Source organism: Eublepharis macularius, chromosome 11, assembly GCF_028583425.1.
Source record: "Eublepharis macularius isolate TG4126 chromosome 11, MPM_Emac_v1.0, whole genome shotgun sequence".
NCBI classification, from domain to species: domain Eukaryota; kingdom Metazoa; phylum Chordata; class Lepidosauria; order Squamata; family Eublepharidae; genus Eublepharis; species Eublepharis macularius.
This window is the reverse complement of record NC_072800.1, coordinates 67,820,878-67,833,224: the sequence shown is the minus strand read 5'-3', so window position 1 is coordinate 67,833,224 and position 12,347 is coordinate 67,820,878. Positions and strand designations below refer to the sequence as shown.

At 39.0% G+C, this 12,347-nt stretch overlaps 1 protein-coding gene across 2 annotated transcripts in view; it reads left to right on the top strand.

Annotated features, from left to right (window-relative positions):
* Positions 1–9,745, top strand: part of LOC129337947 (LIM zinc-binding domain-containing Nebulette) — a 195,594-nt gene extending 185,849 nt beyond the window's left edge. For both annotated transcript variants that reach the window (XM_054991971.1, XM_054991972.1), the window contains 2 exons: positions 3,842–3,957; positions 8,056–9,745. In XM_054991971.1, coding sequence (XP_054847946.1) covers positions 3,842–3,957; positions 8,056–8,232 — 293 coding nt within the window. In that variant the 3' untranslated portion in view covers positions 8,233–9,745. The remainder of the gene's footprint in view (positions 1–3,841; positions 3,958–8,055) is intronic.
* The last annotated feature ends 2,602 nt before the right edge of the window (positions 9,746–12,347 follow it).

The window sequence follows — 12,347 nt, the reverse complement described above, 5'->3', positions numbered from 1 at the left end:
GGATTTCACATTGTGCTTAAATAGGCCTATGAAATATTCATTGCCATTTTCTGTTCCTGCTTGACTGTATTTCCGGACCATTTAAAACTATATCTTGTCATCTCAGTTTTAAATCTTAAGAGTGAATAATTTTACTGTTCCCATCTGCATCTGACAACAAAAGGTACACTGTGTTCCTTATTTGGAATGTATCTCTCTAATGGCTGTGTTTCTGAAAATTACAGCGTTCTTCAACCCTTTATGACAAACTATGTATTTTCTATTGCTGAAAATCAATGTTAAAAGAGTTAATGTTTAAGGAAGCATCTCTTCTTTTAAACATTTTTATGGGGTAGGTGGCTTGCAGTGGGGAAGTGGTGGGCAATGCAGCGCTGATTCAGGTGATGAGTGCACAGCACGAGAGAGGGCTTATTTAGAGCACCAATACACTGCCTTGCACCTGACCAACCTCCAATGTGGTAAGGATCACCTCCACTGCCTGACCCCAACAAAGAGTTGAAGCTGCATGCTTTGTCCATGAGGCACCCAGTGAACAAAGTATTGCTTTATGCACCTATGTGATGTGTCAAAATACTTCTTTGTGGCTATTATTCTCTTTAGCACTTGGGTAGGATTCTGGATAGATAAAATTGGGGCATGATCCAGTTGAACCCAAATATGTTTTGCAGTTTGAAAAAAAATAATTTAATTGGACTTTCTATTAGACACAAACTCTGTTTGGATCTTTTACATATCTTAATGCTTTTTGCAGACATTTTTGTAATAGCAAATACAAAGGGAAGATTAAAAGAAACATATTATTTCCATGCAATGTATTATTTTTTATTATATAGAACCTACAGTTAAGCACTTTACAATCAGACATAAAACCAATTTGAAACCAGTGGAGAAGTATAGTGTCTCTAGAAATTTAGTTCTGTGCATGCGCACATGGGGACTGTACAAATGCAGGCCAGCCATAGAAAGGATTTCTAGCGCTTTCTAGAAGGCTAGGAGTGTTCCTCCTCCCTATGGTTATTTCCTGCCAAAACCATCACATGACCAGGAGGAGGGGCGCTATTCCCTCAGTTCTCTTTTTGCTGCTGACAAGAGAGGATTCTCTACTGCTGTTCTTCATTTCCCCCCTCACTTCATTCTTGAGGCTGATGAGATATTTCTCTTAAAAGATTTTTTATCAATAATTTTATTAAAGAATAAAACTAAATTTACTTTGTCATGATGTGATCTGACAGGATCCTCACAGTAGCTCTTTCTCTGAGGCTGTTGCTTTTCACCAGCCTGCTTAAAGGCACCTACCTCCCCCCACCCGAGCCCCCTTGGTTCTGAAAGAAGAAGCCTGGAGGTATGACCTGACAGAGCCCTTGGATCTGAGACTGACAGGGTTTTTCCTCAGAACCAACAATGTAATGACTGGGTCTCAGCTGCCTGTATTTTAACAGATTGTGGTGCTTTTCCGTTTCCACAGTTACAGGTTTGGGGCTTTTACATGCCTGTATGTGACACCTTGACAGAATTTGGTCTTTGGTTTAAGCTTTCACATTTCAATCTCACAAGAACCCTGTGAAGTAGGTTAGGTTGACTATGTGTGATTGACCCAAGGCCACCCAGCAGGCTTCCATTGTATAGTGGGGATTTGAACTCAGGTCATCTAGATCCTAGTCTGATACTCTACATCATGCTCTATGACAGGGCTTTTTTTCTGGGAAAAGAGGTGGTGGAACTCAGTGGGTTGCCCTCAGAGAAAATGGTCACATGGCTGGTGGCCCCGCCCCCTGATCTCCAGACAGAGGGGAGTTTAGATTGCCCTCCGCTCCAGCGGTGCGGAGGGCAATCTAAACTCCCCTCTGTCTGGAGATCAGGGGGCGGGGCCACCAGCCATGTGACCATTTTCAAGAGGTTCCAGAACTCCGTTCCCCCTGAAAAAAAGCCCTGTTCTATGCTATGCCATGCTGACTGTCAACAAGTTTAGTAGAGTTGCAAGCTTTTCAGTGCTGTCTGAGAATGATAGACTGTTGTAAGCCTCTAGGTCCCCATTGGGAATAAAAGTGTATGAAGTAAATAAACTTAAAAAACAATCCACTCAGAATCCTGCTCTGGTCTGTTCAATGGAGCTCACTCTCACTAAAAGTTAGTAAATTTTGAGAACAATCTTAAGCAGGTATAACAACAACAACAGCAATCAATTTATATACTGCCCTTCAGGACAACTTAATGGTCACTCAGAGTGGTTTACAAAGTATGTCATTATCCCCACAACAAAACACCCTGTGAGGTGGGTGGGGCTGAGAGAGCTCCAGAGAACTGTGACTAGCCCACTGTCACCCAGCTGGCTTCAAGAGGAGGAGTGGGGAATCAAACCCGGCTCTCCAGATTATCGTCCCGCACTCTTAACCACTACACCAAACTGGCTATCCTGTCTACGCAGAATCCTGTTCAAGTGTATTCAATGGAGGTTACTCACAGGAAAGTGTTCTTAGGATTTGTAAGTTACTGTCCACTTTCTTCAGTATCCCAGAAAGGATAAATATTGCATATGTTTAAAATTTAAGCAACATTTCCCCAAACTCAAGTAATTTGCTCTGCACTGAGTTGGCAATGTAGACTATACTGATGAAAATATCTTTTATTGCTAAAACTGCGGATGGAATAAATTACTACTATAGTAATAGTAGAGAGTGCCCTTGAGTCATAGCTGATTTATGGCAACTCCTGGTGGTTTTCTCATGGCAAGAAACTAAGAGAGGTGGTTTGCCATTACTTGCCTCTGCAGCCCCAGTCTTCATTGGAGGTCTCCCATCCAATTACTGACCAAGCCCAACTCTGCTTAGCTTCTAGATCTGACAAGATCAGGCTCACCTGGACTAACCAGGTCAGGGTACAACTATTCAGTAAAGTAGGTGAAAATTAATCCTAAATGTCCCCTGGAATATTTGAATTGACCAAGCAAGAGGTAGAATAATAGTATGGGGTGGAGAGGTCCAGCAAGAAGTGGTTACTGTTCATGGTTGGCTTGAATTGGACATGCCTACATTTTTTGGAAGATGTACATTTACGTTTGTACACATTTCTTAAAATTTGTACTTTATTTTAGCTTTAAGAGTATTTAAACCAGCGCAATGTAATAGCAGAGTGTTGGACTAGGAGTGAGGAGAACTGGGTACAAATCCTACTTTGCCTTGAAATTCTCCAGGTGACCTTGAGCCAGTTATTTATGTCACCTACATCACATGGAGGTTATAAAAATAAATTGGGGTAGGGAACATAATGTACACCACCATGAGATGCTTGACAATTTAATAGACAGATAAAGGAGAATTTTAAAATATGAAAGGTGTGGCTATGTACCAATTTTATTTTTGAGAAAACAAAAAATCTAGCCTTACTTGCAAAGGCACTTTTGAAGTTAATTGAGAAAGCATAACATGGCTGTTGTACACCTTCACAACAGGACGTTTTCATTTAATTGAAGTATTTTGTTGATTCTGCATGTGTTTTGCATTTTCCCTCTTTGTAACATAAGAACATTTTAATTTCTGCGGTTTATTCTCAAGACGACAGCCTGGTCCCAGGTAAATCACACTATGTGCATCCACCATGTTTGGTGTTCCTGTACTTGATTGTGGTAGTATCTTTTCCAATTTCTTACTTTTTTCCTGAAAGGTACTTTGTCCTTCCTAAGCCAACCTTACCTGTGTAGACTTTCAGATTCTTTCAGTGCACTTCAGTTCCTACAGATATAACTGCTTTTCTGATTGGAAGGAACCGCCACTTTATAGAAAGAATCCCGGGGCAGTATCTTATAGTATATAGTAGTAATATTTTTTGTTTCTTTCTCATGCAGCCCCTGTGCTTCCTGGGGCATATCAACAAAGTCAACCCCAAGGATATGGTTACATGCACCAGACGAGCATGTCATCTATGAGGTCAATGCATTCACAGCCACATTCAGCTAGCTTGGTGAGTTATTAAGCTTAATGACTAATTCTTTTTTATTGTAGCCTCTTATTTAAAAATGCAATCCACTTTTCATTGAACAATACATTGGATATAAAGCAGAAGGAGCGATCAGGAGTAGAGATGGGCATGAACGACAATACGAACAAAAAAAGCCACAGACAGCCCAATCTGTTGTTTGCAAACAAGCTGTTCGTGAGGCCCCATTCTAAAAGAACAGGTGGTCATTGCAAGCTTCGTTCGTTGCTGTTCGTTGCTGTTCGTCAAACTAGACAGTCTGGCACCTGCAATCAATTCCCTTGGCAACTTAGGCAGGGATTGTCTGAACTCTGTCTGAGCTCCTGCTGTTGCCCTGGAAACTCCAATCTAAGCCCAAATTAGCTTGATAGGAAGGTCTTCCTTCCCAGTGTGGACTGGAGCTCCAAATTTGTTACAGGAGGAAAAGACCAGGGGGAGGGGGCTCCCAGCTCTGGCTTTCAGGGAGAGACAGCTGCTGTTAGAGAGACAGGGTGAGTGCATTGGAGCTTGAATTTTCTTTGTGTGAGGTGGGATAGGGATCTACCCCTTCAAGTTCCAGGGCTGCTGCCAGGCTCCCAGACCAAGCTATTATTTATTATTGGTACCTTTCCTGGTGCCTGCTCAGGTCAGGTTTCTGGGAGTGGTGCAGTAGAGATCTTGGATGATGGCTGGAGGAGAGCCTGCTAGCCCCCACAAACAGCCAACCATGAACATGTTCGTGAACAGGACCATGTTTGTGGTTGTTCATGAGTTCCTGTTCGTGGATGGCAATGAACAATGTACATCATGTTCATTTTTTTCCCTCTTTGTGTCCATCTCTAATCAGGAGTACAGCTACAAGGACTATTCTTTCGATATTTTTGAACAGCATCCACTAGAGTTCATGAAGAGTTTAATAACTAGGTTCTGTAGCACCTTTCATGTTTCTGTTCATGCAAAAGATTGTACAAGTTATGCAAACTGAAGAACTACTTTGGATTCAGCATTACTTTTCTCATTCAGTGCTTTAGCATGACATGTTATGCAGTCTTTCTGTGAGCAGCAGGTGCCTTCCACATGCAGAAGAACAATCCCAATCTTTCATAATTTTAAAGAACTCTTTTTACATTTTTTCCAAAAAGACTGCGCCTAAAATAAAATAACATGGGCGGAATCAAGAAAGTATGGTTGCTTTTAAAACAAATGAGTGCTTTTCTTTGTAAACATGAAGATAGTTACTGTTAAATATCGTTGATGGATGGATACCACTGCACAGTATTTCTTTAGGGTAAGGAATTATAGTATCTAAATATGCACTTAGATATCTAGATCAGAGGGTCAGGGTTTATATAGGATTCTGTAGGAAATAATTGAGGGCACAATCCACCAGAAAGTTCTCAGATACAAATCCCATTGAAACTAATGGAACCTGCACACCATCATGTTCTTATTTAGGTTCCATTCACCAGTGGAATTCGTACAGTAGAACAATGGCTTGTGCCAAAAATTAGTATCTGTTGGCATCTCCTCCCTACCAAATCTTTCTTTTACTGTTTTATCTTCTTTGAAGTTTAGTCTAATGAAGAATAATTTACTTAATAGGTTTTCTAGGGCCATGTTTAAGACCTTAAAGCAGTGTACTTCTCAATTACATAACCCAGGTACTGTGTGTAGTGGTAATTAGAAACCAAATGCTAATTAAATTACTATGGAGATTTCACCTGATAACCTTATTGTGTAATGATGCATAAAATACACACAAGTAAGCTTTTCTCAACATGAAGGGTGTAATAAAGCAGTCTAAATTATGTTCCCAAGGTTTGAGACATTTTCTGTTTCTTTTTTTATTTTAACAAAATTAAAATATGGGTGATACAACAATGCAAGCATCTAGCAGCATGTTTCTAATATAATTTGTTACAAAGTCTAATTTACCCTAGTTATTTAATATACTCAGCTATCTAATAATAGTAAACATTAACATTTACTCATGTTAATCACACAAAACTGCACAGAGAAAAATTAACTTTTGATTTAACCATTTGAACAGTTATAGGTTGTATTAACAGCTACTGATGCCTTAATAGCACCAAGTGATTGTTTCCAACATTATCCAACTTTTGATCATCAATATCTGTATAAAGCTTCTGTTTTCTGCCAGAAAAATGGAATTGTTTTTATTTCGAGATAATGAATGAAGGACTTAAATGTTGCTGAAGACAATAATGAAATGAATCTATAAAGAAGCCCTTGGTTCTTATTAAAGTCTTTCTGTAAGCAATTAAACATTGTCATAAGCAGGGCTTTTTTCTGGGAAAAGAGGTGGTGGAATTCAGTGGGTTGCCAGCACAGGGGGCAACTCCTGGTGGGAGGTGGTGCCCCTGGTACTACATGCGCGTGCGCAAAGTGTGCACACTCGCAGGACCACACAATGATGTCACTTTGGATCAGCTGGGACAAGGGGGGAGTTTTTAAAAGTTTAAATCGCTGTCGGCGAAAATGGTCACATGGCCGATGGCCCCACGGCCTGATCTCCAGATAGTTTAGATTGCCCTCTGTGCCAGCGGTGCAGAGGGCAATCTAAACTCCCCTCTGTCTGGAGATTAGGGAGCAGGGCCACCGTGTTCCAGCTGAAAAAAAAGCCCTGGTCATAAGCATTTTCCCCAAACAGTAGAGCACGCTAATTAGTGACCACTAGCCAACAGTGGTTTCTGTATTGTTATTGGCAGGAATGTGTACAATAGATCTTGGTCACTTACAGAAGTATCTGGAAATTATGGCTTTTATGGCTATCACATCTGATTGCATGGTTTAGGTGAATATTTTAAGAAATAGCTATAATTTGAGAAATACTATACATAAAATTATATCACTCTATGTGTAATATGCTGTAGCAAGTATGCTGACTGGAGTGGGTCTCAGGGACCATATCTTTCCAGTATTGTTCCATATACACAGGCTCCCAATTTGCTTCCAGGCTCAATTCAAGATGTTGGTATTGACCTTAAAAGTCCTCTATGACTTGGGACAAGCATACCTTAAGGACCACCTACTCCCAAGTGAACCAACCCAAATATTTCATCTTCAGGGTCCTGCTTTGTGTGCCCCCATCATCTGAGGCTAGATGGGTGGTAACCTGAGAAAGAGCCATCTTAGTCATTGCTCATAGTACCAAACCTGTGGAATTTCAACCCCAGCGAGATTAATCTGTCCCCCTCATCATTATCTTCTTCCAAAGACCTTTTATTCTGTTTGGCATTTCTTTACTGATCCTCCCTGCTGTTTATGTTTTTAATGGTTGTTTTATATAGGTGTATTGTTTTTAAAATTCCTTTTCGTTTGCTGCTTTGAGGGCCCTAATGGAGTGAAAAGGTGGGACAAATATGTTTTAAATAAGTACAGATTTATAATATATAATATAAAGTTGCAGGGATAGTATCCTGAATCATAAAGTTCTGCTCAGAATCCTCAAGTTACACATTCTTAGTTTGGTCTGGTTTTGTGATATGCAATTGACATAGAGCCAGTTTGGTGTAGTGGTTAAGAGCAGTGGGACTCTAATATGGAGAGCCGGGTTTGATTACCCCCTCTCCCGCTTGAAGCCAGCTCGGTGACCTTGGGTCAGTCACAGCTTCGAGGAGCTCTTTCTGCCCTACCCACCTCACAGGGTGATTGTTGTGGGGATAATGATAACATAGTTTGTAAACTGCTCTGAGTGGGTGCTAATTTGTCCTGAAGGGCAATATATAAATTGAATGTTGTTATTATTATTATTATTATTATTATTAGTGGTATAGTGTGCATGCTCATACCACTGTGTTTTCCATTCTAGAACTAACTATTCAGTTCTATTTGCTTTCTGACCTCCAAGCAAATAACTCATATTTTAAGGAATTTATAACATGCAGAACTTTGTACTTAGAACGATATTCCCAGATCAGTACTCACAACCTTGTTCTATGAAGAATTTCTACTATTTCTAAGTTTGCTAAGCTGTGTTACCCACAAAGTTTCATATTGGATATGTTTTGTTGGATTTAGTGCACCAGATATTATTACTGCATATATTTAATGGACTTCCCCCCCTCATTTTCTCCTGAACAGAGAACATACAGAGCTATGTATGACTACAGCGCCCAAGATGAAGATGAAGTTTCCTTCAGGGATGGTGACTACATCATCAATGTACAACCAATTGATGATGGTTGGATGTATGGTACTGTTCAGAGAACTGGAAAAACTGGAATGCTTCCAGCAAATTACATTGAGTTTGTTAATTAATATTCACTTTAGTCCTCCTGAGCTTTATTCTGATTTACTTACCCTTTACAAAAGTACTTTTAAGACTACATCTTCATTACTTCCCTGTTAATGTAACAGTCTGTGCTCATATGCTGAAGTCAACAGGTCCTCTAAGAAATCAAAGAAGCACTGAGCTCCAGAAGTATGCTGCTTAAATTTATCTATAAAAACAGACTGTCAGTAGAAACCTGGTGCTTCTTATCACATAAAGGTTTCTAGCAATTAGCTCTCCATTATAGTTCTGCCTTTACCGTAGGCCATAGTTAGCTTTTAAGTTATAACCATAAGCAGCAGTTTTCTTTTCATTTGTGTGACTTTGAAATTGTAAGAGACTATAGTTTTGCTGTTAAGGTTCAAGCCATTAAAAGCCCAAGTGAATTGACTCATTCAGATATTTTTGTCTTGATGAATGCTGTGCTCAACAGTTGCTTACTACTGCCAGGCAGCCTTAAAACAACTTGTATTTTACCCTTAATGGTGATTTCCTGTGACACAATTGCCTAGTCCACTGTATACTTCTCTGAAACTTTGGTTTGCTCACATCCACTCTCCTAACACTTGTCAGTCTTCCCAAAGCACCAGTTCTGAATGAGTGATGATATAGCAGTGCCTTTTTGCACAGCTAGAGACAATTTTAGGATGCATTTAATGCCTATCTTTTATATTCTGTTTATGCCAACCTTTTCTATTTTCCCTTATGTTAACAGTGTATATATAGAAATGCCTATCTTCAAAGCACTTTACAAGTAACAACAATCTCGTACTTTCATTTTTGTCAACAGTCTGACTTGGCAATCTTACAATACAGGGATTTGTGATAGCAAAATGTGATAGCAAAATGTTGTAGCATCATGGTAATCTGTGTGTGTGTGATGGGGATTATATCATGAATCTGGAGTTTGATTTATGTCTGGTTGGCAAGCAATATGAAGTTTCTGAAGATTAATAGATGAAAAATATGTAGAAGATTTTACAAGGAAAAAAGACTAATTAGTAAATTTCCATGCTTATGAATATAAATCATAGACTGGTGGCATCCATCTAATAACTTTACCATCACAAAAAGTGAAAATACACATATTTTATTCTACAGCAGTTCTAAAATCCCATTAATAGGCTTCGTGGTGCTGCCTTACTTTTAACGCATGTTATAATTAGCATTAATGGAATAAAAAAATATTTCTAAAAAGGTTTTTAAATTCAATTTTATTATCTTCTATCAAAATATGTGGGAAATGCTTTGAGCAAAAATATTATTTACTGTAGCAATCAGAATCTATCCATAAATCTAATGCATTCCTATATAAGCAGTACTGGAATTCTAATGTGTTGATACATTTTCTTGACCATTTGTGCAAAGATGTTCTGTATGTCATTTTTTCTGCCCTACATTTATATTATTCAATGGAGAATGAAAAAGAGGAAATATGGAGCGAATGTATTTTTCTACATAGTCAGCCCAGAGTTAAATAAATTCTACAACTATTTATGATCATTTATCTCTTCTTATTTTTCTCTATCCACTTTAAAAAAATCAGTTCAGTTTTATTTAATCAAAATCGGAAAGGTGAGATGAGACACTAAGTAAAATTCTTTTGATAGTTTGGTACCTATATATTTGTATCTAAGGTATAGAATATATTTTGTGGAAAGATGAATTGCTGGTGTTAAGGGTATGGTGGCCCTTCATGGTCCATACACTATTGTGAAAGTATGCTCTTGCCGTTGTATTTTTTCCATTTTTCATTATCTAAAGGAAATGTATTTAAACCTCTTTTAGAGAGTTGTGCTCTCTAACTTTCAATCTTTAGTGTTTTTTTCTAGAAGGATGGCATGGTGTTTTAAGTGTGTTAAAAGTTACTTGTATGCAGGGGTCATTTCGTAGAAAAAGAGCTGCAGGAACTCATTAGCCCGACTCATTAGCATATATCACACCCCTTGCCATCACTGGAAGTGTGTCATTGGCATAACTGATTTGCATATGCCACACCCCCTGACCTCACGTATCCTGGCTGTTTTGGACCCAATCCTGGCCATTCAGGGCCAAAATTGGGCCCAAAAGGGCAAAAAGGGGCTGAAAATGGCTGAATAGGGGCCCCAAAATGGTCAGAATTGGGATGCTGCTGAGCAGGAGAGTGATCCACCACCTGTCAGAGGTCTGATCCTAGCCGTTTTGGGCCCAATCCTGGCCAAAAATCAGGTGGGCAGGGCCACCTGACATGTGACCTCTTTGGAGAACTACCGGAACTGCATTCCTGTGTGTTCCCACTCAAAATGAGCCCTGCTTGTATGTGTACAGCTATGAAACAAGGTAAAAGAATAAGAAGTTCTTACGCTCAATTATTGCTTATTATTTAATGGAGAGAAAATACATCTTTGACAAGCAGTAAGATGACTGTTTTCTCTCCTGGCTTTCCCCCCTGCATAATGGTAATCAAAGGATTGCCAATTTTTTAATTCAAATAGTTAGGCAATTTTACTGTGTACTTGGTAAGGGCAGGGAGGCTAAGGAAAAGACAGTCACAGATTCTCATGAGATGAGATGGGATGTTCTTCCCATGAGGTTGTTTCATTCTATTGTGTACATGCTGGAATTTCTTATTGTGAGGACCTCCTCTTCTCCAAATGAAAAAAGAAAGGGATTTAAATATGGTGGAGCTTTGCAGTCTCATTTGGTTAATGCTTGATTTGGTGTCGGTACCAATGAATAGCATCAATTTTGATATATTCTTTTTTATGAAGTGGGTCAGTGCTTTATTGTCAGTAGCAGTTTTGCCAGCCTGGAAAATGGAAATTATTATTTCAATTAATATTCAAGGTAGGAGTGTAAGTTGAGAAACAACCAATTAAATTAGGGGTTCTTTTTCATTCTAATACAGAAATATAGCTACTGCCGTAAATCCAAGTATCCTCAAGTATGTCAGACAATAAGTATTTCTCTTGGAATATCTCAAATATCCAATTGCTTACTGAGTATTTAATAGTTCATAATTTACTAATTATTGGAGTGGCTTGGTTTTGTTTAAATTTGTAGTATACCGGTATTATAATTTGCTACCTTGGGGACTTTCTATCTTGGGTAGAAAGGCAGCATACAAATGTAATAAATAAATTAAATAAATAAATAAATAAATAAATAAAGTATTTACATTGAAAGGAAAGTGTGCTCAGAATTTTCTGTCTGTGCCCCAAACCCCCAGTGCAATCAAGGATTTGAATATCTTAGAATAATGTGGGATAATACTAAATAGAATAACAAAGAAAGAAAAAAACACCTGGTTTTCCCATCATCATTGTTGTACGCTGAAATGCTAAAATAGACATTTCTGAGGGAATTCATGTACAGCAGAGGTCCTCAGTGTGGCTCCCAAAGGCACCATGGATACCTTTCTTGGTGGCTCCCGAGTGTTTTTAGAAAGTAGGTTGGAGAAGATGCAGTTTTGGCTGAGCACAGTTTTTGACTGGCTATGCAGATTTTTTTAAAAAACTTTGCTTTGGCAGCAGCCTGCTACCACAGCACAAGGATCTTTACTCTGTGACTGAGGTAAGCTGTGTGTACGCAAGAAAATATTTTAAAACAGTATGTTTTAACATGACCCCATAGAAAAGATTTTTTGATCTGCAGTTTAGGGCTATTGTTTAGAATTAGGCATATTGTTCCTTCTTAGAAAAATACAAATGGGGAACCACAAAGACCTGTGGGGGTCATTTTCTTTTCTCCTGTATCCCCTTTCGGGCCTATTGCTTCTTTCTCCCCTCCTGGCAGCCCCCATACCTGTCCCCTTTCCCTGCTTGCTTCTCTCGTTCCCACTCACCAACCAACTTTTCTTTTATCTGCCCTCCAGTTTTCAGATTTATGTATTAATTATTTACATTTATATTCCACCTTTCTTCATAATGCAGACTCAAAGCAGCTAACATCATTCTCCTCTCCTCCATTTTATCCTTTCAACAATCCTCTCTGTGAGGTAAATTAGGCTGGGAGTGACTGGCCCAAATCATCCCGTAAGCTTCCATGGCAGTAATACTAGCTTTCATCTTTCCATCCTTCCCTCCCTCTGGTGTCTCTCCCTGTGAAAATTCTGGCCAAGTTG